Below are 21,577 nucleotides of genomic sequence, written 5' to 3' on the forward strand. Positions count from 1 at the left end.
GTTATGCCCCCTTTAGATACTGGAAGTCTCCTGTGAGGCTTCTCTTTTCTAGGCTAAGAAAGCCAAACTCTCTCAGGCTGTCCTCGTATGGGAGGTGCTGCAGCCTTCTGACCATCTTCGTGGCCCTCCTCTGGACTCACTCTAACAGATCCATGTCCTTCCTGTGCCGAAAAATGTGTGCTTGCTGGGCTACAGTCTTGACTTCATCTTTTCTAGTAGAACTGTGTCTTAGGTGAATAGGTAGAAAAGAAAGTGCCACCATACACGGGCTCTTCTCACCAAAAGGTTTGCCTGTCCACGTTCCAACGCTCGTTAGAGGACATAAGCTGTGTCACAGTTTAACCATTTAGGATTCCAGGATATTTCCAGAGTCCTGTTACAGAGGATAAAACATCATCTCTGTGGAAAGAAATAGTTACTATTCCATAACTGTAGTGCTTCAGAGGCATCTATTTTTTGCTTACAGGCTAAATTGTAGAGTTTGTCAAAACTAAGGAAGGGCTTTACCTTTTAATCATACAACTATACCTAGATAATCACACAAGCTGTCTCTTCAGGCCTCCCCACTGTCTTTGTAGGGAGAAAAGCTTAGCAGCTTCAGCTGATGTTTGATCTGACTACTGGAGAAGACAACATTACAGGAACAATATATGCATCTATAGCTTTTCTAGCTTTTCTCCTAAAAGTCTAGGAGCCTATCAGCAGCTGATCAGGTAATGTGAAAGAAATAAAACAACTGAACTGACATAGATGAGACACACAATACATTTTGCTGAGATTTGTTTATAGGATCAACAAATATAATACCAAATATTGTACAGGCCCTACTTGTCCCTGGAGGGCCTCAGAGATGCATAGGACAACTTTTTTGTCTTCAGTCCCTGGCCCTTCAGAGCATGAGGGCCACTTCTGAGGCTCTGCAGAGAACCTTGATTGGATTATTGCAGAAAGATGCGTACCTACACTCTTCCATTCCTTCACTTTGTAAAAATAGAGTACTGGACAGCCAAACTCTCAAGGTGCATAGAGACAGAAAAGACATCATTCTTTCATGGCAGCTGAGCTATTTTTCTGAGAGTGGACCTAAAGAAACAATGACAAAACTGAGAGACCTGTAACTTGACTAAAAGCTTTTTTATCAAGATTTCTTACTCAAGTTTACCACCTTTTTATGGCAGAGATCTTCATTTTAACTCAGTATTTTATTTAATTTCTTCTCAGGTGTATACATTTGTCTAGACATTGAGAAAGATATATGTGTATGAGGAATAACATATACCGTTTCCTGAAAAAACCCAACAGGCTACTGCAACATCACTTTGTGCATGCCTAGGTAGGATTAAATGGCAAACACATGCAGTCTCCAAATTCTGCACCAGTTCTTGCAAACACTGAAAAGTAATTTGCAGTGCACACTCAAATTACAGAATTATGGAACTGCTTCTGTAGATTGTTCAACTGAAGTGACTGGAAGTATTCACATGGATAAATGAAACATACAGTCGTTTGCTGTGTTTGAGCCCTCCTGTGGCTCCTGAGCAGAAAAATAGAATGAGTGTTTCACACCATGTACTCTAGTGAAGTAACAGGCTCAAATGACAAGACTGCATTAGCAACGTCTGTGGTATCATGACATTAGAGATTTGTATAGGTAGATGTTTCTGGGACTTAGTTGCTTAATTAAACCCCTTGCTCTGTTTGCTCAAGAAAATAGTAGTCACAAATTACAGCTTGCTTTAATGAATATTTAATCATTTGCTACTGCTTTGATCAGACAAACTCAAAATTAGCTACACGCACCATCTGGAAGAAGACTTCTGACTAGTGATGGCATCTTGCTTATGATGGGCAGGGAAGCAGAAAACGACAGCTGGAGGTTTTCACAGTTGATGAGATGAACTATTGGGATAAAATTCCCCACTCAGATTCTTGGGCCAAATTTGGCATCTTAAACATAGCAGTTTATCACAACATCAGAAAACATAACCTTGCTTCTCAGGAAACCAGTTGCTAACAGCCACAGTACAAGTGGCTGAAATCCACCACTACTCCTACCTAACATTTCCTCTTCTGCTTCCTGTAGTGAAATTATTTTAAGAGAAGCAGTGAATTGGAGATTAACAGTATCATGCAATATCTAGCATTTTCTGTTCATATCGAAACCGCTACCCAAATACTATGGAAGTTAACACAGAAAAGCAAAATAAAAATTCCCACACTGTATATTGTATATTCGTTTTCAGAAATCATAGACCTCTTTACGTGTTTTCTTTTTAAAAGCGTGCTGGGGTTTTATAAATATTTTTAAAAGCCAACTGTGGTTTAATCAACCATCTGATCTACATTATGATAACTCTTCTGAACAACGCTAACAATAAAATAAATATGTATGCAGTAATGAGAAACAATAGTGTATACAAAAAAGACAGGAAGAAAACATCAGGCTTTGGTTTTGAGCCCCCCTAGAGGGTTATTTATGATCATCAGGAAGAAAGGAATCGCTTTAAAATAATGAAAACCTTTCAATGTCTGTACTCCACTGAGCACAGAATCTTACAGTAAATGCTAATCTAATAACAAACTTCACTCTGTTGGGACCACAACATTTTATGCAGGTAGAAATGAATAGCACTTAGGATGAGATCTTGACTCTACTGTAAAGTCAGGGAAAGTATTTCTACTGAAACTCAGATTTTTATGCATACGCTCTTGCTAGATTTTGGAAATAGTATCTTGGAAACAGTACAAAAAGCCACATGGAATAATGTAAATAAATCACCTGAGATGCACATAGAAAATTTGCTAGAACACCAGAACAAGCTAATGTGCCATCCTTTTATTCCTATCTGCACAATAAATACATGACAATGACCTCCTCAACAAAGATTTATATCTTCTTCTCCCTCCACCAAAATTTGATGGCTAAAATATGAGAGAGCTATCAGTTTTGGTCCTGGAAAAAGCAGATAGAAATCTCTCCATCAGAAATTACTGAGTTCTACATCCACATCTTCAGCCTCTGACTGGCTGCAGCAGTCCTGGTAGAATGAGAACAGAATAGATGATTTTCCCTCAAGGTTTCTGCAGTGAGCACCCATGACCCATTCCTTTCAGTAGCTTGGCAGTTTCTCATTTACAACCTCCTCTTCAAATTTTTTGCTTTATTCACTATATAAATTGTCAGCGTTCTTGAGAGCATTCTCGAGAAAGCTATGAGACACACTTCATCCAACAAAAGCTTTTATTATAAAACAACACAAAGAAACTTTTAATGCTATCCGTAACTGTAACACTTTTTTTTTTTCACTAAAATATAAATATTTTTTAAAAACAAGTAGATACAGCAGTAGATGCTCACTGTCTTCACCCCCATCCCGCCACTCTCTTCTCAGAATACATTTATTTCATAAAACCTTCCAGGATTAAAGCAGAACCAAAACAAGCAAACAAAAAAGATACTATTATTCTTTTCAGATAGTCTTGCTCAAAAAGCTATGAGTTAGGATGGTCAGAGATAACTACATTAAATTCTTTCAAAATTTTACTTCCTTCCAAAAAAATCTGGAGTCAGGCCCTTTAAAAGTATCAAACTAGTACTCCTAGTCACTGATGATTCTCAGAGTAACCAAGAGTTCTAAAGTGAACTCGCCAGTTAGAACAAGTCAGCTCACAACTTTTCTTTCATTTCAAAACTATCAGATTACTTAAATTATAAGTAACTAAACTGAAAATTTGAGAAGGCACTTAAGAGACTGTGAAGTACTGTTTCCTAAGTCACTCACAGGCTTTCTAAACATGCAACTTTTTTCCTGCCCTTGGGATAGTATGCACATTATAACACCAGTTATTCTGAATATAAACATAATTGAGTAAGTCTGTGCAGCTCACCTGGAGGCACCTCACACAAATGCACATGATGACATCAAGAAGAGAGTAAAACAATCCACAGAAAGAAATCACGTGGCACATGTAAAACAAGTTAGAAGAAAAGTCTTCTAAGAAGAGGAAGTTCTGTTGACTCACTTTTATGGACTTAATGCACTAAAGCACTTCTATATTTAGTGCTGTCTTTATCTCACATCTTACAGTACCCTCTGTGTATTCTTTGAGAGAGAAAACGTTCTCACTAAACTGGTCCTAAAATTGCCTGCAGTACACGTCTAAATATAACATGGAGGCCTGATCATATCTGATAGAGAACAAGTATTACAGAAAAAGAACTGTTACCACACTCTACACAATCACATTTTCCCCTTCTCATGATGTAGACACCTGGATGATACACTTGATTTCAGACTCTGCATTTTCTAAAATGGATTTCTGTCTTCTTCCTTCCTCTTCCTTCGGCTTCTTCACAGTCTTCAGTTTGATTTTAGAGCTGCTTTTTTTTTTTTTGTACAGCTCCAAATTAGATGTAGGACTGGACTTGTAAACTGCCTAACAGCTTCAAGATTAAAATATTCTATTTTTTTGCAAGGTAGGTGAATGATACACAGCAACAGCATAAATTCTCCTTTCCTGTATCCTCATAGCCTAAGTGTCCTAATGGCAATAGTCCAGAACTGTCTCCGAAGAAAAGACAAGAGCTGGATTTGCATGAGCTTTTGAGCAGCATCAGTAGCTAAGATACTGAGAAACACTGAAATGTTCCTGGCATTGCCTAAGAAAAATGGTAAAAGTAACCTCTTGTTCTAGAGCACAGATTCCACAGCACTGATTCACAGGGTCAGTCAGGGAGGTGTATATCCCTGAAAGGGTTACACACCAACAGCATGTTAGCATATTATGCAGTCAGCAGATTTTACATAGCAATCTGTTGTGAAATTGTGGGTAGCTGCTCTGGGAAGGAACAAAGAAGCCTCCCTTCTCTCCCATGTTGTCTTCCCCAAGAAAAGAAGCACCAAAACCCCAACTTCTGTCATGATTTAAATGTGAAGGTATTTTTGTAGCATGGTTTTAGAAATAAAGGATGAAAACACCCCCGTTTCTCACACTTCTGGAATAATGCTGTGTCACTATCATTAATTTTATTGTCATTCTCATTCTTCCTTCCTCCCTCTATTAGTTTAATTCCTTTTGAAAATCAGAGAAATGCCAAAGTAAAAATGAGACAATTTTACAGTATTGAAGAGGTTTTGTCTATTTTGATATATTTAATAAATAGGTTTTATAGTATTAACCTTAGTGTCCATGATTATATGCTTCTTCCATTTAACTTGCAATTAAAATGGAATTGCCATGCAAGGACAATCGAGCAGTACAACTGCACACCTTTTTACCCAGTGCATTAACAGAATATTGCTAGCAGTGAAGTAGTCTACCTTGACTGCTTTGCTTTGAAATTTGCAGTGGTTTTCTTTTCTATATGACCTATTAATTAAATTACAAAGAAGTAAATGAAATTTAATGGAAATTGCTTTACTCTTGTTAAAAGTGGGTCATTGTATAAAGAATTGTTACTAGAAAAATGCATGTGGTGAAATGTAGTTGTGCTTTCAGTCTAATGGAAGGTTATGTGGAATACTCAGGCATGTTTTTAAGCCATAATGATCCCTTTTCATCATTTCTCTTGAATATATACTTTCAGTGGATGGTGTATTTGAGTCAATGTTATTGTTTATACAGGAGACCGATCAGGAGCCAACTTTTTTTGTATTTAGTTGCACCACTTAGTAGTAACCAAGTTGATTTCAAAGCTAACAGGTTTTCAACAGCAGGGAGTTCTAGAAAAGAACCAGCATGAACTATTTTCAGTAGCTCCTGACCTAAGTGACTGCATGACACAACACCACAGAATTGTTTATAGAGAATCAAAACACATGGAGGCACTTCAACAGAAAGATACTTTATTTCTGGCTTTAAAATCACAAGGAAACCCAGGAAAGGTACCTATTTGAAAGAAAAAATAACTTTACTCTAAATCATAACGGAGAAAATCTCAGAAAAAGTAATAGGAGAAGGAGATTCATAAAGCCGTGCTTCTTCCCCCCCTTGTTAAATGGGTACCATACTTAAAGGGAGATACACATAGAAACTATGACTTTTGAAAAGTCTGCCTTAGGTATGCATTATTAATGAAGGTAATAATTCATTTCAATGACATGAGAAAACAAAAAGGATCAGAGAGGAAAAGAGGAGGAGAGAAAGAGGGCACACCAGAGATTTCATTGAGCTTGGATTTGTTTTCCAGTTATCACAAGAATTTAAAATTATTAGGAAGAGTTTGGATTAATGACAATACATTTCACTAACAGTTATTTCAGTGGACTGTGAAAGGAGCGCATTATATTTAAGTGGTCAAAATCTAGGGGCAAAGTGCTTCTTCGCTGCCTGTTTGCTATGAACAATGCGCTTCTCCAACTACTGCATTCACTATACTGGGGCCTGGGGCAGAATGATCCCCTCCTGGTCTTCCCGGCGCATGTAAACGGATATGTGTATGGAAGACCACCATATGTTCTCTACTGTAATCAGACCTGGGATGGAATTACACATCAGATGGCTAAACAAGTGATATTTTTTAAATATATATATATATATGTAAGTAAATTAAACATATCCCAGAGAAAAGCTCTGGAATGGCAAGACATGCTGCTGCAACAAAGTTCGACTTTCTAGTTTTCAGGCACTATATTATTTGGACCATTCTCTTCTTCATATCAACTTCTTCAAAAAAATATCATAGAGTAAACTTTTTTTTACATTAGAAGTGGATTCAGAGTTATAAAAATGTCCTTCCTCTATAACCGATTTTGCATACAGTCTCTGCTAAGCTTGAGCAGAAAGGAAGTCAGTAGAGAACACCTGGTGTAAGTATAATGACTATATCCGCAAAACAATATAGATGCTTACACAGTCTGAAAAGGACATAATTTCTTTTCCTGATACTGTGACTCCCTCCATCTTATTTCAGCACTACCTAGATACTTAGTTTCTGTCCTTTTCAGAATATGCTCAGATTTCACAATAGATAATAGATCTGCTTTTCACAACACAAAAAGCACTGAGAATGACATTTGGTACTAAGGAAAGGTGAGGAACTGTGAGTTGGGCTCAAAGCTTTAATTTAATCTCATTTCAGCATCATGTCTATATTAGCTTTATTTTATACAGAATGGCCACTCTCAAGGCTTTATCCTTAATTAAGACTGTGTCAAGGCACAAGGGCTGGCTGCTCCCTGGGGCTGGGCTGCCAGGAGCAGGGTCTAGGACAATTCTCTGTGGCCAACTCTCTACACGACCAATTCTCTGTGGCCAACCCTCCACAGGGATATCTGTATGCTTTTTAAATATTAGATCAGGAAGATGCTATTATCTTCTGTAGCTCTCAAGCCTTCCCTACCCTTCTTGTACATAGACACCCACCCTTGCCTCCCAGTGACAATCAAAATGATAAAAGGTAGCCTGCAGTGCCTGGAAAAAGGAGAGTAAGGGCACAGGTTTTTGTATTATGAAATCTAAACTGAAATTTGTATTTTGCAGAAAACAAAAAGTCATCGAAGAATTGTGTAAAGTATTAACAGTTCAAAAATACAAAATAGTTTTCAAAGGAACAATTATACTTGCAAGGCTAAACTTAACTAACAAGTTCTTTGCCTGTGGCCAGCCCTCCGTGGGAATAGCTGTACGCAGGGGACCCCGAACTCTAACTGTAACCTTAACACTAACCCTAACCCTCCCCACAGAAAGTTGTCCACCACAGAACATTGTCTCGCAATGAGTTATCCCATGGAGGGTTGTTTACTGCAGAGTTGCCCACAGAGAGTTTGCCATGGAGAGTTTTCCCTTTTCACCAGGTGCAGCAGGGAATCCTGGTGCTGCTGGGCAGGACCTTGCCAGCAGGTCCCGCCCCACCACCCCAGCCAGGGAGCAGAGCAGGCTGGGGAGCTGAGGGGCAGCCCCTGGCATCAGCCAGCTCTCTGGGGACATGACAAGCCAGTGGATGGACCCACCACAGTGGGACCCAGAGCCACCCAGGACAGGGCTGTGGGAAGCTGGAGATCTGCACTCTGTGGTGTTGCTGGGCAGGGACCAACAGCCCCAGGCTGGACTGAAATGGGGTCCTGGGCCATGGGCAGGGTGGGGGGACCAGTGGTGGTCAGGGTCAGTAAGGCCCATTAGAGCCCTCGGGGCCCTGACATACTGATCACTTTTGGTCTCTGTTCACAAAGTGATAATTGATTTGGGTTAGAAGACAGAGCATCTTTGGATATTTTAGTGGAGCTGTAAGTTCATATGCAGCCACTGTAACTCAAGGTAGGGTGAAAGGCCAATCCATTAATTTGCAGACACATTTAGCTTAAATTTACATTTTCATTTTAACACCAGGAAAAAAATATTAACAGGCAAGGCATTTTAGATTAAAATATTTTGATTAGTAAATTTATTTTTAAAGCCAGTTTTTCTCTTGCAATTTTTTTTTTTTATGTATATGAGATTTTCATTATTAGTGGGATATTGAGATAATTAAACATTACTTTCAACTTATGTCAGAACAGAAACAAGAGGTAGCAGGCAAATAATTTATGGTACAAATAATGTTATGCATTAGAACGGATTTGCTGTTTCATTTTCTTCAGGCTCACGTTTACCTAGAGATAGTGAACGCTTAACTTGTAATTTAGACTGCGCTTCTTACAACAAACTGACCTTTAGCCTTGAAACTATGAGGGTTTTTTTTCTTATCTCTTTCCATCTGCATGATGTTCATCAAGAGTTTTATTTTAAGCCAGTGAGGTTGGCCGACCCAGATTAGCTTGTCTTGTAAGATACTGCACAAAACAACGTCATTAACCTCTGTTTTTCTTTGTTTTTTTCCAATCTCAGTGTTTCACAGATAATTGAGGTCTAATCCAAATTAATTACAGCCTGATGAAAAATTATTGGGTTTGACATGACAAATACTGATGACCATTCATTTAAATCCCTGGTCCTCACTTTAGGAAACTACAGTCCATTTTTTCCAGATTGCGCTGCTAGAACATTTTGTGAAATTCCCTCTGTGAGGCATTCCCTGTCTGTCTGATTGACTTGTCCTTCCATTTTTACCATTTTCACCTAACATCAAAACTCTTATGTTTCCCAGATGAAGCTCTCCCTTTCATTTCCTTTTGAGTAAACAGTTGCCTTTCAAACATCTATTCCCATATAGAACAATTTACATTTCATTGGTGTTCCCAAGATTGTCAACATTTCTAAAGCACTACTGCATTCTCTGCAGAGAAAGATCTGAGTCAACACTGTGCCAGAGTACTGTCCTTTAAAGCTTCTGCATTGTGAAATCAAATCTATCCTCAAGGGGCTTCTGTTTCAGAAGACTTTGAAGCACAATAACAAAGGTAGCAACCTGTAAATACTGACAAGATGGGATATATTGAAGTGGAATATACTAGAAGAAAGGGAGGAGCAAAACTCCTCACTTAGAGGTTATGACATTTTCATTTTTAGATCAGGAAGAGGCAATTATCTTCTGTAGCTCTCAAGCCTTCCCTATCCTCCTCGTACATACACACCCACCCCTGCCTCCCAGCAACAAACAAAATGATAAAAGGTAGCCTGCAGTGCCTGGTAAAAGGAGAGTCGGGGCACAGGTTTTTGTATTATTAAATCCAAACTGAAATTTGTATTTTGCAGAAAGCAACAAATCAGAAGAATTGTGTAAAGCATTAACAGTTCAAGAATGCAAAATAGTTTTCAGAGGAACAGTTATACTTGCAAGGAGAAACTTAATTAACAAGTTCCTTGTCTGACCAGCCGTTTATCAAGCCTTCAGAAAAAAAATCTGTACACGACCTTTTCTCCTCTTAATAATTGATGAGGAAGTTAAAGATTATTTATAATAACTTTCTACAGAAGTTTCATTTTCAGAATACCTCATTTTTTTCCTGTGAAATCAATTTCTGGTGCAGCCACACACACATATAAACAAGACACGTACTCCAGCTTTTCCAGTAATGTTTCTACTAATTATCATTTGCTCAATTCATACTATCTCTCCAGTTCATCAATTTAGTTTGGAACAAATTAAGACATTATCTCTGTCTCAATAGCTACTGGATAATTCATTAGATTCACTGTTAGGCCTGGATTCAGCAAGGCACTTCAGTTGTTGGGAATTGGAAACCTGTGTAAAAGATTCAAAGTAGTAAAATGTATAGGATTGGAGAGTATGTTAAAAAATAAGTATGTGTATAAAGTTTATCTTTACCGAATGGAAACTTCTTTAAGGCTCTTATTTCAGAATAATTTATCAATAAAGTCTTAGATGACTTAGTAAAAACAAATATATTCTGTGAGGACAGTATTTAGCAAACCGATTGGAAAGGCAATTTCAGTTCATCACTGCCATCCTATTTATGGGATATAAATTATGACGATGGAGATGTTGGCTCTTTAGAAAGATAAGTGCATTGACAGCCTACAGGGAAAGGCCTGTGTTATTGACTTGCTAAGGACACTGTGGCAAGGGCAAGTTACGTGTATGTTTTTCTCAGAGACATTAATTGGCTTTGTTCTGAAATTGTTCTGAAACATATATAAAGGTGAAAGGCTTATCCTTTGACTCCAGCTACCCACATTATAAGACATCTTGTCTGACTGACGCAATACAAAGTCACGTCCAGAGGGTGCACCTTCTGTGGACTGCAGTGATACGACTTAAAGAAAAGTAGTCATAACACTAGGATGGTGGAAACAGGAGAGGAAAAGAAAAACAAAAATTCACATAAAAAAAATCCTTGAGCTCTGAAGCAGAGATAGAGGATATTCTGTCTGCTGGATGTTCTACTTTTGATACAGTTTCAATATAGAAGTTGCCAAGATGTTAGGCAAAACTAAGTTAAAATAAGTCTCTCCAAGCCAATAATTGTAGTGGCTCTCTATAATCCAGTTCGCAGAAATGATTCCTGCTGTTTGCAGTCCCTACAAAGTGCAGCACAGTTGTGGTGTTCAGGACTGGTCTGTTGGGCAAGGTGTCTGTCTGACCATAAGGTGCTACAGAACACCTCAGAGGAAAGGTAAAAGAAACTCTGTTGTGGTTATCATCTTGGCATTACTAATATAAATCCTAACAGAGAAAAATCAAGTTACGCACTTAGTTAAACAGCAAAGTTGAACTTAGCTGTCAGAGATTTTATTTTAATTTTTTTTTTTTTAAATTAGAACATGAAACACAGACCTAAATGCTTCCACGTTGTAAGGCTTTTTTGCTTAAACTCTTTAGCTGGTGATACCTTGCACTGTATGAGTCATGCAAGAATCTCTCTGGTCCTGCATTTTTTATCAATGTGTGCTAAGCAGCAGTTGCTGAGCCACAGACCAGCACATGAACAGAGTGCCAGGGAGGGATTCAAAGGTGCCCTTTCTTGACCTGCCCTTTTGTCCATCCTATCAGTCTAGCTTCTATATGCACGCCTCTTACTGTTGGTGAGGCATATAAGCGGATAGCCCATCTGTGACTTGACGTGAAAATTATATTGTGTGCCTGAAGCAGTATAAAAATGAGAGTGACTTATGTGAAAACACTTCAGCTTTCTTATATACCTTCATGGTAGTGAAACTAAGCTTCAGAACTTTTTTTTAATCTTCTTCCCTAATAAGTAAAATCAGACTCATTTTTACATACCTAACTTTAAAAGCTTCTTTACTTATTTGCTTTCATTTCCTAAGAAAGCCATGAATAAGAGAAATAAAGACAAAGAAATGCAAAACATGGAATCACACTGAGAAAATAATACAGTCTGCAAATTAACTAAAAACATGAAATATAGCCTGACATTGATATATTGAAATAATAATTGTAAAAGATAGGTCATGCCCATTTTCCACAAACTTTCCTTAATCATATCTCTAGATATAGTTTGATTGAGGCATTAATAAATGCCTACTTTGCTGGAGTTCATTTCTTTGATTTAAGATGTCATGAAAATAGAGTTTTCTACTCATATCTTCTTTATTAATCTTAAAATGTGAAATGAGAAGGCAGCTGGCACTCTTCTAGTCACATGCAAAATTCACTTAAAATCAGACATTTTTAAAGAGTTTTTCATGATACATATTTCTAATGTATACAACTCAAAATAATTCTGTGCTGATATAATAAAAATGCAGAGCTAACTTCATGAGTTCTTCATGTTAGATACTTTAGATTTACAGTCTTTCTCAAACAGATTAGGATCTCAAATTTGTTTTATATGGTATTTGCATAATATTTGTTTCCTGGACACGTACCTGAACTGCATTAATATCTTAGCTCTCTCAAATCTGAATCCAGACTTCTCAACACAGATGAGCAGTTTAATAAATGTATATCCCATAAAGAAAATAGCACTTCTAAAAGTATTTTTAATTCATCTAGACTTAACACACATACCCAGTATACTTAAATTATCCTCAATATAGATCTCTGCAAAATTCAAACCCCTATATTATCAAAATTAGGATAAAGAATAGTAAAATTTGTCTTGCATTACAGAAGTATAATTCCATTCATTCTAGCTAAGATTATGGAGTAAATAAGAAGATTTTTTGTTATTTTTTTAAATGCAACTAATGCTTCTCAGCTAGGAGATAATTTAATTAAATACTGTTAATCAATCCTTTCTGTGCTTCAGGAGCTCAGATGATATCATCTCATTTCATGAAACTTCTGCTATTTTTTTCTTTTCCTGTGACCTTTGCAGAGACATGTATAAATGCTGAAGGAGGTGGTATGCAAAGTTATCATTGCCTGATCTGTAGAGCTCTGACATAGCAATAAGAATTTATAAAATCTCTGAAATCACTAGTGCCTTGAAAACCTCTTTCATCAGTTAGCAACTTTAAAAGATACAAGCAAGGACTTTGCTGTCTGTAAGTGTTCCCATTAATAGTAAGTTGACGAGATGCATAAAAATGCATCTGAGCACCTCACAATCCATAATTAGTGTTATTTTTGCAACATATGAGAAAAGTAAAAAAGTGGTGCCTGTCTTTTTGTAGATGAGGTACTGAGGAACCTGGTGTAATTGAGACATATGCTTTAATTAGAGTGGCACAGGCACTGTGTGATAGCAAGCCTATCACAGCTTGTCTGCTCCAGAAATACAAAACACAAGTTTCTAAAGAAATGGGCACAAAGCTTATGAGCACCTAAGTCAAGGACAATATATTATCTTCTAGATCAAAGGAAAAAAAAAAGAAGCTGCAACCTATAATTTATCTTGTTTCCTTCCACTGCTTGCTGCCTGTTTTTCATGGTTTTACATACCCATTCTCTGCACCAAAATGTATTTATGAGAAGGCATAACACATCCACTAGAGAAATCTAATCACAAACGTAATCCCTATTTGTCAGAAGCTCCCTAACTGCCAGGTAACTTCCAGGTTTCACTGAGAAGGCTGGATCATCCTGAGCTTCTGAATGCAGCCGCCAAGGAATCAAAGGTGAAGCCATTTAAGGGCCCATTTTCACTGTCTCCCTGTTTAATATGCTGAGTTATACTCACCTAAGCATCAGCATGGGGCTGTTGGGCACAGTGCTAGGGAATGATTTATCCTGCAGGCTAATCTCTGATGAAATTAATAATTTTAAAATCTATAATTACTGTGTGACTACAGACTAAGAAGCTATTAACATTACCATTGGAATTAAGACTTTTAGGAGACATATAACTACCTTTTTAGTTTTGGGGGGGCAGAAATATTTTCTGTTGAAAGTAGGAATTTGGGGTAGATGTTACTAAAAATTATACAAATAATATGATTTTTATGATATATCAGGTATTTCCACCAGAAGTGAAAAAAGAAAGAGGAAGCATAATGTGAGGGAGATGGTATCTCTATGCTCCTAACAGCAATGAGAGGGGCTTATTTCTCTTGAGATTCCAGTAAGGGTTTTGTTCACTTCATGAAAATACAGTTTCCAGGCAAATTTTGTTGTTTAACTCTCTGTTTTGAACTCTCCGGCTGACTGCTTACTCAGTATTGAATACATCTAACTCTCCTAGGTAAAACTGGGTAATTTTTTGAGGAAGAAACTTCATGCTTTTACCCTGTTGAATAAAGGGCTGCATTAATAGAACAAGGGCTCAGAGGTAAATCTAGGCAGGATTATCAGCAACAGACAGATTGTATGTCTCACTGTAAGGCACAGTCAACAACATCAAGGCACTCAGCCATCACCCCAAGCCTGAAGCTGAAGCCTGGGGCACCGGAAAAGCAAAGCAGACTCCAATCTTGTCCTACCTTCTTTAGAGTACAGGAATGAGCAGGTTATAGGCTAAAAATGGAGACAGTGCTTTCTTCCTCTGAATGCGAACAGTTTTTAAGGAAAATGGGAGAGGAGCTTGGACCTTAGGTATGTCTATTACAGCATATTTATTCTGTTCTTACAATATGCTTTCTGCTGATCATCACCAAAAAAAATAATATGGGCCATACTTATATAAGTAGATTATTATTGTAGTTCAATTATCTCCTAAATGTTTTCGTGTTGTTATTAATACTATTATGCAGCATTTTGGACTGCATATATTAGGGCTGTCCTGGTTGCACTGTAGCACAGGGCGATATTACTACCATACTAAATAAAGTTAGACACAAATTTGGCACATATAAAATGCATGACTTGATAACCTACAATATTATGAAATCTTTTCCTAAGCAGGAATTTTAAAATGTCTCTGCCAATGTAATATTTATATTGCCACATTTTGTCAAGCATGTATAGTAACATATAAGTACTCCATTCAAACAGAAGCATACTCCTTGCAGAAGATCCTACCCTCTATGCTAGTTAATTCTGTTCCTTAAAGCTATTTCTTAATAACACAGTACACCTTTGGGATCCATGGCTTAAGCCATGTGGCTCAGTGATTTTAAACTACTGAAGATATGCAATAATCCCATCTCTGCTCTGTTACATAGACCTTGTTTCTGTTAAGAAACTGAATTTATAATATGGACCTGTATTTGCCGGATGTAACGCTATGCCTGTGACACCACTGATCTCCAGTCAGAGCATGCTGCCTGTTCCACTGCAGTTACCCAGACAGATGAACACATACATGCTAATTCTGTGGTGCAGTCACAGTTTGCAGTACTCTTTGAAGAACAATAAGTTCAACCTTGAAGCCCCAACAGCAAAATTTACTATGTTTGGAACAGTTAAAAATGATGCTCTTTAATTGCCTAAAATAGGGGTAAGCACAGTGGAATAGCCAGGGCAGTGGAAAAGGCTTGTACTGTTAGAAAATCTGTCTTGGCAAAATTAGGGAAAGCATTTACAAGTAACCAGTATTATGTAGTAGTAGTAAATTCCCTACAAATCAAAATGAAAGCAGGAGAAGAAAGGGCTTTGTTTTCAGAGAAGGATTTGCATGCCAAAAGGTATGCCTTTTTCTTGATGCTGCCTGCAAGCTTTCCTTTAATTCCGTTCTCAGACTGCTGTGTTTCAATTACTGCTAGCATTGGCTTACAGACAGATTGAATCTCACAATCATCTGTGATCTATTGCTACAACACTTACAACTTCTAGAACTGGAAGACTGAAGAAATTGCAGGCTCTCCTTCCAGTTTAACAGTGTTTTTCTATATGATGTCCAATGCAATTTTTGTGAAAACAGTAACAAAGTATTGTTGTCATTGCAGCATTTGATAAAAAATACATCAGTGTAAGTAAAGATTACTTTCCAGATGCAAGGCAAATTTTGTGTATAAATATATTATGGCATAATTCCTAATAGAGAATTCAAAACATGATCTCTTCTTTCCTAAAGTGTTTGTTTGTGCAGACAGATAACATGGTTCTTGGAATTTGTATCTAAACCACGTATACAGTAATGCATTATCTATTAACATCTTGATAAGAACTGATAAAAGGTTTAGCAGGACAAGAAAGATTTCCACAGCTACAAATCTCAGCACTTCAGAGCTGAGGAAGCTAAACACTTAAATTCTGGAAGTTCTTCTTCCTCACAATGAGAAGGATGAGTTAAAATCTTTGCTTTCTATTCCCCAGGTTATTGGTATCAAGCTCCAGCTGACCACTGGCAAAATTTCAGAGATCAACTATTTCTTCTGTAATGTCAAGCACAGGTGTTAGCCAAGAGAAATTTCTCATGGATGTGCTGACGTTACTTTACCTTCTAGGACTTCTTACAGCATCACCTTCTCAAACAGCACTTTGATCCTCCCACAGTTAAAGTGAGTCAGTGACACAGGGTTTGTTGCAGTGGGTCTGCTTCCAAGTATGAGCCATCGAGAGACACTAAATGGAGTGAGTCATATCAGCTGTCCTGATGTTGTCACAACCTTTATTTGCTTTACAGCTACCACAAACACTGATTTTTAGAACTAAAAAGATGATAGTTGATGAAGTCAAGTCAGGGTTAAAACCTATTGTTACTAACAAAGGGCTCATAATATCAGCTTTTTTTTTTCCTTTAACAGCAGCTCTCTCCAACAACAGGACAAGCAAAGGACCTGTTTCTGAGTCAGTGCATACGATTTTTTTCCCTTGCATGAGCTGAGAATGGCTAAAGCGAAGATGCCTCTCTTGAGCAAGGGTTTGGATCAAGTGACCTCTAGAAATACCTTCTGATATGAATTTTTTTCTACAACTCTGTGATAGCAATTCCTTTCACATCTCATCTGCTGATGCAGTTACCTGCATTGGGTGACTGCATAGGCTCTGGGCATTGGTCTATACAGCAGCTAGCTCAGACACAAACATTAAACTGTTAGGTGCTGTTTCCAGGTATTTTCATGCACCTTCTACATCATCTGCCACCCCTTATTTTTTAAAAACTGATACGAAAGGAGACAGGAAAAGGAGACAAGCTATTGCTCAAAGCTGAGTGGGCAAAAGAGATATTCAACAACAGCTGTATTTCTCTTCCCTATAAAACCTAGAACATAGCTTTCAATTTGCTGAATAGAATAACTTTCAGTCAGGAATGGAATATTAGGTTACAGGAGACAGGTTTATGAAAGTACCAGTTCACTGCTCAGTCAAAAAAATCCAAACCGAATCCCAGAAATAATTTTATACAATCCTTTATTCACTGTATTTTTTTATAAAAGAGCTGAATTTCCCTTTAAAAAAAAAAAAAAAGACAGATGCTTTGTAAATGCAAAGAGGATTTGCTCATTTTCTATTATCTTTCTGAAACACTGATGCCATTGACACAGGAAAGGATGCAAATCATTCCCTCAGTCAAGCAGGTGTATAAACTTACCTGAGGGAGCTTATTTGTGCAAGGAGCAGGAAGTAACATGCTTACTCTTCTTCCAGTAGAGACTATCTTATTACCATAGTGACTTCCCCCCGTCACACCTGAGTTTGTGCAAGCTTGAGAATTGCATAAAACTTTGCCCAGCCCAACCAGAATTATTTCTGTGACCATCATCAATGGATTCTTCTGCAGACCAGAAGGAAAGGCACAGACATCTGTTGCAACTTGTGAACGATACCTGCAAATCCCTACAAAACATAAAATAGAACACAGAGATATTCCATTGCCTCACATTGTACCTCATAACTCAAACTTGTTATATGGCCAAGGACTGAGTGCTGGGAGCTACAACCACATTTAAACTTTAGAAGTATGATAGTCTAGCAACAAACACAGCAACTTGAACCTTGTGTGCAGATGCTTTGTTTTTCTGTTCTGAAACATAGCTGGTTTTTTTATCTGCATAACTTTTGCTTGCATAACTGTACAACCCTAAATGTGTATTTTATCTTCAGCTCCTTTAATGGGTAGGTAAAACTGTTACTGTTGCTTCACATCATCTCTCTTTCCTTGGAACAGGATAACGTGGATCTTGGTGACCTGATGTTTTCACTCTGCTACCTTCCAACAGCTGGTAGACTAACTATTACAATAATAAAGGCAAGAAATTTAAAGGCAATGGATATCACAGGAGCATCAGGTAGGAATGAATTTAATGCTAAATGTGGATTTCTATCCCATTTCCCTCCAGAGACACAAATTTCAGCACTGTCAAATCCCAGAATGATTTTTGAAAAGTGTATTCTTATACCACAAACTCTTGATTTCCTTGAGTACAGGGGTTTCCAAGAATTAAATAAATCTTTGTTCAGTTGCAACCAACAGTTTAAAACAATCAGTTCTTAAAAAAAAAAAAATGCATTATTATTATTTCTAAAACATCTGTGATCCAGAATAGCGCGAGTTGTCCAAACTGTGTTTATAAACACTGGAAATTCATTTGTACAGCAGACATTTTGTTATAGCTGTGGAACAGAGGCAGACCGACCCTCTCTAACAGTTTCCAAGACCCAATGAGCCAATTTTGCTGTTGTTGGTATATAGACAAAACAGTGATCATCTGAGACTCCTTTCAGCAACTCTTTCAAAATTTGATGCTGAGGACAGGAAATTACTCTAAATAAGAGTTCATAGATGATTTAAAAATACTAGCAGAGAGTTGTAGAGCTCCCAGAGAGAAGTGACAAAGCAGTAGCTTTTTTTTACTACATTTAGGAGTTTAAAAATAAATATAAATCTCTTGAGAAATATAAGCCAGTAATCGTTACAATTTAATTTTATTTAACCATACATTAGTAAATCCCACTCATTAAAATATTGTCATATTCTGTTGGTCCTACAAATCTGTACAAGTAAATAGGCCGATACACAGTCTATTGTATAAAGCAGTCATGTATAACACGGTTCAGTGAATATTTTAATACCCTTTGAGAAGTTGGTACTCAACAAGAAGCTTCTTGAACCTATATTGTTCGTTCCAAGCAGTCAATCAGGTAAAATTTTCAAAGCTCCACTGCCTCCCATGGTAATAAAGAAGCTCAAATTCCAGTCAGGTCCAGGCAACTAATTCTGCAAGCGGGTATGGCCATACAAGAAGGCTGTTCCCTCCACTTTCCATCTATGTTTGTTTAGAAGCAACAAAAGAAAACCGACATTGTTTTTATGATTCACACAGATCCCTACGTGAAGGTTTCTTTAATGTGTGAAGGAAGGCGACTAAAGAAAAGAAAAACTTCCACCAAGAGGAATACCCTTAATCCTGTTTACAATGAAGCCATAGTCTTTGACGTCCCTCCAGAAAACATTGACCAAATTAACTTGTCGATAGCTGTTATGGATTATGACCGGTGAGATACCTGTAGCTGTAAAATAACATAATTTCTGTCATGTTGACTCTGGTAGAAGACTGAACTTTGTTGTATTACCCGGCAGAATTTCCTTTCTACATTCTGAAATGTAGATTTGCATCCATAACTGACATAACTAAGCTGCATATATTTTTACCAGAACTGAAATAACCAAACATATAATCAAACAATCCACACACTGATGTTTTATTTGTGCACAATTACGCTAACGCCTTAGACACACACCACCATTTCTAAAATAGTGGCTTATAGTTTACTTGTATTTGTAAGTAATTATGGAACACAGGCAAAGAACCTTTAACATTTGTCATACAAACAAAAGTAAAAAATGCACAGAGGCACACAGTATGTGCTATAATGGAGAAAATGTTAAATTATCCTGATTAGTGGGAAATGAAAAGAGCAAACATACGCTACAGTTCATTAAATTTTTCAGGAAAGAAGTCATTTCTAAAATGTTTTTAATGAAATATATAAATGTTATGGTTCTAGAGGTAAAATTTTAAGAAAAAAATATTATGGAACATTTTCACAGTGTAGGTCACAATGAGGTCATTGGAGTATGTCAAGTAGGCAACGATGCAGAAAGTCTAGGTCGTGACCACTGGAATGAAATGCTCTCATATCCTCGGAAACCCATTGCTCACTGGCATCCTCTTGCAGAGGTAAGATTTTTATTTCTTGTTTCCCCATTACTATAATTGTGAATATTCTTCCTTATGCCATTAGAAATTAGGTAAAATTTTATGACCAAAACCAAGATCCACATGCATGCACAAAAACAGAAAAATATTCAGAAACACCAATATTAAAAGTCAAATACAACACTCAAGTCTGTTCCTTTCAGTTTTAGGGGGACAGAAAGTAATTCATTTCTTTAATATATACATGAAAACACCAAGCAGATTAAAGGCTTGGGTTTGTTTTTCAAATAGGATCTGGGTAACTTTCACTGATAATTGATATAAAGTTATGGACCTTGTTTGCAGAAAAACCAGGACTTATTTTTTTTAATATATATAACAATCTAATTTGACTTCTTCTCTTGTAAGAATATGTCATCCATGCCACTAGCACATCTCAAGGGATGCCTATCTGCACTGAAAAAAAATATTTAAGTGTCTCTGGAGATCTGAGGCGTTGATAAGAAGCCACACAATCAGAAAAGCTTTTCAAGGTTCCTATGTTCTTTTGTTTTGTTTTGTTTTGTTTTTTGTCTTTAGGGCCCTATTCAGCAGAAATGTTATGCAGGTCTTCTGCGCTTGGATGGCTGCCGAAGAGGTTTCCTCACCCTTTTAACCTATTCAGCAGAAATTTGGCATTCCTGTTGAACTCTTTCTTAGCCATATCCTCAGGGGCTATTCCACAGAGTCCAGTGGGGTAAAGATGTCCTTTTAATCCCTCTGTCTAATCCTCTCCCTAGTGTAGGGAATGCTAATCCTGATTCATGAGACACAAAAATTCATCAGAGATCTAACTAAATTGCTTCCTAAGAGTTACCATGACTTAGTTTTATCATTGCTATCACTGGATAAAGTCAGACAGTAATTACAGTCAAAAGAAACTGCTATGTTTATGAACAGCCACGGTTTTACCCCAATGCTGAAAGATATGAAAGACCATTGTATTCATATCAAGCCACAAACAATGCCATAGGCACCTAACATACAGAGGCAAGCATTTTGCCACCTCTCCGCCTATACTTTATGCATGAGTGCAGCCATGTTAGTAGAATGCAACTGAAGGCTTTACCTACTTGGTTGTGAGCATTAACGCTTGGCAGTTTATACATAATTGTCAGGCAATGGGAAGATGCTACAAAATGGCAAAAATGCCACAGTCTTGCCCTGTCTCCGTGAGCAATTAGGTTTACTGATGTCTGGGGACCACAGCAGTACAGTTTCAGCAGGGAGACCTTTGAGTGCTCCACAGGCTCTGTTGCAGCAGGGATGCACCATTCCTCTTCAGAGTGTGGGTGCTGCCAGCATGCAAGTACGTTGTGAAAGAAGATCAAGCAAAGTAGGGAAGCTCTGCCTATGTGTTTGTGCCCTCGATGACAGGCAAGCTACTGGCTAAAATGCCACATGTGAAATGCCTGCCTGGGCATTTGGGAACTGCATTTAGAAAACACATCACCAAACTCTCAGCTGTAGCCAGGCATTGATAGGAGCAGCTTGACAAAGCATGTGAGGAGTAGCGTAATGATTGCTATAATATTTCCCAGACTATGAGAAGTGTCTCTTAGCAGAAGTTGTCTACATCCTTATGTTGAACCTGTCTTCCCTCTTTGATAAATTTTATTGCAGCCAGAGCCCACAATTAGGTTTTGACAGCTCTTCCCTTTTTACAGGCACCCTGTTCTTTTCATACATGCCTGGCTAACTTCTTTAGATTTCATTACTGTGGATTGCTTTTCATGTCACTGAGCTAAACAGA

At 37.6% G+C, this 21,577-nt stretch overlaps 1 protein-coding gene across 3 annotated transcripts in view; it reads left to right on the forward strand.

Annotated features, from left to right (window-relative positions):
- The window catches only part of SYT9 (synaptotagmin 9), a 72,783-nt gene that overhangs the window by 46,223 nt on the left and 4,983 nt on the right, over window positions 1-21,577 (forward strand). Inside the window, exons 4-7 of one of the 3 annotated variants that reach the window (XR_008450091.1) lie at window positions 17,793-17,913; window positions 18,949-19,120; window positions 19,682-19,806; window positions 20,365-20,380. Coding sequence is in view for 2 of the 3 variants with exons in the window: in XM_054068338.1 (XP_053924313.1) it covers window positions 17,793-17,913; window positions 18,949-19,120; window positions 19,677-19,806; window positions 20,365-20,472 (531 nt within the window). In the remaining variant the exon portion in view is untranslated. Of the gene's footprint in view, window positions 1-17,792; window positions 17,914-18,948; window positions 19,121-19,676; window positions 19,807-20,364; window positions 20,522-21,577 lie in introns of those variants that run through there. The other 2 variants (XM_054068338.1, XM_054068339.1) reach the window with 2 other exon arrangements.

This window comes from Cuculus canorus, chromosome 5 (genome assembly GCF_017976375.1).
Source record: "Cuculus canorus isolate bCucCan1 chromosome 5, bCucCan1.pri, whole genome shotgun sequence".
Classification (NCBI taxonomy): Eukaryota; Metazoa; Chordata; class Aves; order Cuculiformes; family Cuculidae; genus Cuculus; species Cuculus canorus.